At 48.2% G+C, this 3,304-nt stretch overlaps 1 protein-coding gene across 1 annotated transcript; it reads left to right on the top strand.

Annotated features, from left to right (window-relative positions):
* The first annotated feature begins 245 nt into the window (after positions 1–245).
* Positions 246–1,436, top strand: LOC110104543 (uncharacterized mitochondrial protein AtMg00810-like). Its single transcript, XM_020833699.1, has one exon. The coding sequence runs from the start codon at positions 246–248 to the stop codon at positions 1,434–1,436; it is 1,191 nt and encodes a 396-aa protein (XP_020689358.1).
* The last annotated feature ends 1,868 nt before the right edge of the window (positions 1,437–3,304 follow it).

Here is a 3,304-nt window from a genome sequence, read left to right as displayed (position 1 = left end):
CGCCCCAATCAAGTCTCTCCTCAAGCCAGGAAGTACAGCTCGTTCCTTCAGCATCCATTCCCACTACAGCCTCGCAATCTCATATACCCCCCGCTCGACATCCTATGACAACCAGAACTCAAACCGGCTCACTCAAACCAACCGTTCGCCTAAATCTACTCGCCCACAGAACCAACAACTTTGATCAGGATCCCGATCCTACAAGTTTTAAAGAAGCCGTCAAACAACACGAATGGAGGCAATCAATGGCCGAAGAATTCTTGGCTCTCCAAAAGCAAGGCACCTGGCATCTCGAACCACCCCCTCCCAATGCTCAAGTGTTAGGCTGCAAATGGACCTTCCACAAGAAATTTAACGCGGATGGCTCAATCGCACGTTTTAAAGCTCGTCTTGTGGCTCAGGGCAATCAGCAAGCACACGGCATCGACTACGCCGAGACATTCAGTCCCGTTGCGAAAATTCCAACCATCAGAGTCCTGTTCACCGTCGCACTTTTCCACAGTTGGACGGTTCAGCAATGGGATGTATCCAATGCCTTCTTGCACGGCCAGCTCAATGACACAGTCTATATGAATCAGCCATGGTGGTTCACCGATGAGAACTACCCCAACCATGTTTGCAGACTGCTCAAATCCATTTACGGTCTGCGTCAAGCACCCCGTCAATGGTACACTATGTTCACCAACCATCTTCTCAAGCTCGGGTTCGATTACAGCAAGGCAGATCCGTCCCTGCTCACCCTTCACCGGGACAAGACACGCATATTTTTACTAGTCTACGTCGACGACATCCTAGTCACCAGCAACGACGACAAAGCCATCTCCTCTGTTCTGATGGAACTACAATCCAAATTCAACATGAAAGATCTCGGCCCAGCACATCATTTTCTCGGCATAAAAATACAGAAACATTCAGATAAGTATTTTCTATCCCAATCCTCTTATGCTGAATCAATCCTAAGTTCTGTTAATTTAAACAACTGTAATCCTCTCTCTAATCCGTCTTGCACCAAATTACCAGACCAAATGCCCGACGACGCCATTCTCTCCGATCCAACCACCTACAGGAGAGTTACGGGATCTCTTCAGTACCTTACCTTAACTCGACCCGACATCACTCATGCCGTCAATGTACTAGCTCAACATCTCCACGATCCAACACCACAACATTCCTATCTGCTCAAGCGGTTGCTGCGGTACATCAAAGGAACGGTGAAACTCGGATTACCTATTCTCCCAGGACCACTTACTCTATCTACCTACTCCGACGCAGATTGGGCCGGCGATCCCAACACCCGAAAATCCACTACCGGACATTGCACCTTCCTCGACAATACTCTTATCTCCTGGACAGTCAAAAAGCAGAACACCGTAGCCAGATCCTCCACAGAGTCGGAATACCGTGCGTTAGCTGCCGCCACTGCAGATACCATCTAGCTGAAACGGCTGCTCACCGACTTCCTCATCCCATACAACCAACCGATTGACTTACTCTGTGATAACATGTCGGCCATCGCCCTGGCTCACAACCCTGTTTTCCACGCTCGAACAAAGCATATCGAGATCGATCACCGGTTTATCCGTGATCATATTCACAACCAAGTGATTCGGCTTCTACCGATCAGCACCACATACCAGTTAGCCGACATCTTAACGAAGCCATTATCCACATCCAGATTCAAGGAGTTACGATCCAAGCTAAAGGTTGCTAAATATTCAGGAAGAACCTTTAGCTTGACAGGGGCTATTAGAACCCTGGATTAAAGCCTCCAACGGCTAACTGATTTAGTATCCAATAAGAACATTACGCGTGTACCAGTATTGTCTATATATTAGCTTGTACCTAGGCTGAGTCAGATAATAAAACATAATAACATTTCTTGGTCTCTGTTCCTTCTTCTTCCTCAGCTCCGGCGTCTCTTCTTGCCGGAGTTATCTCCTCTCTGTTTCTACATGGTATCAGGCCTTTCTTTATTTTTCTACCCTCGTCAATGACAACCTCACAATTGGCTTCCTCCTCTGCGGACACCGACCAATTACCAGGCCCTCCGGTGGACAACTCTCCGATCTCTCCATCATTAAAATTCGTCGTCTCAAATCTCAAGACCATCGTCCCCAACCAACTATTGATCGACAACTACCCGATCTGGCGTCATCAAATCCTAAAATTGCTTCGTGCAAACGACTTCGATCAATTTCTTGCTCCGCCTCCTACCTCCGGCGAATCGCCCGATCAAACAAACGCTCTGTCCATCAAGAACTGGCGCATCACGGATCAAAATCTTCAGGCAGCCATCTGCTCGACGATTTCTCCGACCATCCTACCCTACATTATTCACCTCGACACAACCCACCAAATCTGGCAAGTTCTTGAAAGCCAATTTCAGGCAACCAGTCGCTCCAAGGTAATTCAGCTCAAGAACGAGCTCCACCACGTCTCTATGAAGAACTCATCGATGATCCAATATCTGACCGAGATAAAGAAATTAGTCGATCAAATCGCTTCCGCCGAGTCCACGATCGACTCTGAGGACATCATCCTGCACATCTTGAACTGGTTACCTCCCGCCTATCAATCATTCAAGACGTATATCCGCAACTATCCTTCCCCGCTTCGGCTAGAGAATCTATACGCCATGCTCATCAGTGAAGAGATCCACATAAGCGCAGATGCTGCTCGCCAATCTAGCGAGTCTATCCAGCAGACCGCTCTCTACGCCGGCAGGGGACGTGGACGCCGATCCAGAGGACGTTCCACGCAAAACTCCAGCAACACAAACCGTTCTGTTCAACAGCAGCCAGCCTCGATCTGTCAGATCTGCCTCAAGAAAGGTCACACGGCTGATGCTTGCTGGCATCATATGAACGCAAACTACACTCCATCTACAAACGTATCCAAACAGAATACTGCTCTAATGGCGAACCCCGAAGCATCGGCCGGCGATTGGTTTCTTGACTCCGGAGCCTCCTCCCACATGACCAACGCCGCTGACAATCTGTCTCAGCCAACGTTATACAATGGATCCGACGGCATTTTTCTCGGGGATGGAAGAAATATCCCCATTGCCCACTCGGGCACGGGCATTCTTCCTACCCCGAATCGTAAGCTCTTCCTATCAAATTTACTTCACGTCCCAAACATTTCCCATAATCTCTTATCTATTTCTAACCTTGTTAAAGATAACAATATTTCAATTACATTTGATCCGTCGGGATTTGTTTTCAAGGATCTGATGACCGATCAACAGCTGCTTCGAGGACCTTGTAGCGGCGGTCTATACAGGTTACCAAAGGAATCCGTATCT

Source organism: Dendrobium catenatum, unplaced genomic scaffold (genome assembly GCF_001605985.2).
Source record: "Dendrobium catenatum unplaced genomic scaffold, ASM160598v2 original_scaffold_93571, whole genome shotgun sequence".
Classification (NCBI taxonomy): domain Eukaryota; kingdom Viridiplantae; phylum Streptophyta; class Magnoliopsida; order Asparagales; family Orchidaceae; genus Dendrobium; species Dendrobium catenatum.
Note: the sequence above shows the minus strand (reverse complement) of the source record. Positions and strands in the feature narration are given on the sequence as shown.

Bases quoted from the DNA above. Each gene is read 5' to 3' on its own strand.
- LOC110104543 (XM_020833699.1), top strand. From the start codon at position 246: ATGGCCGAAGAATTCTTGGCTCTCCAAAAGCAAGGCACCTGGCATCTC.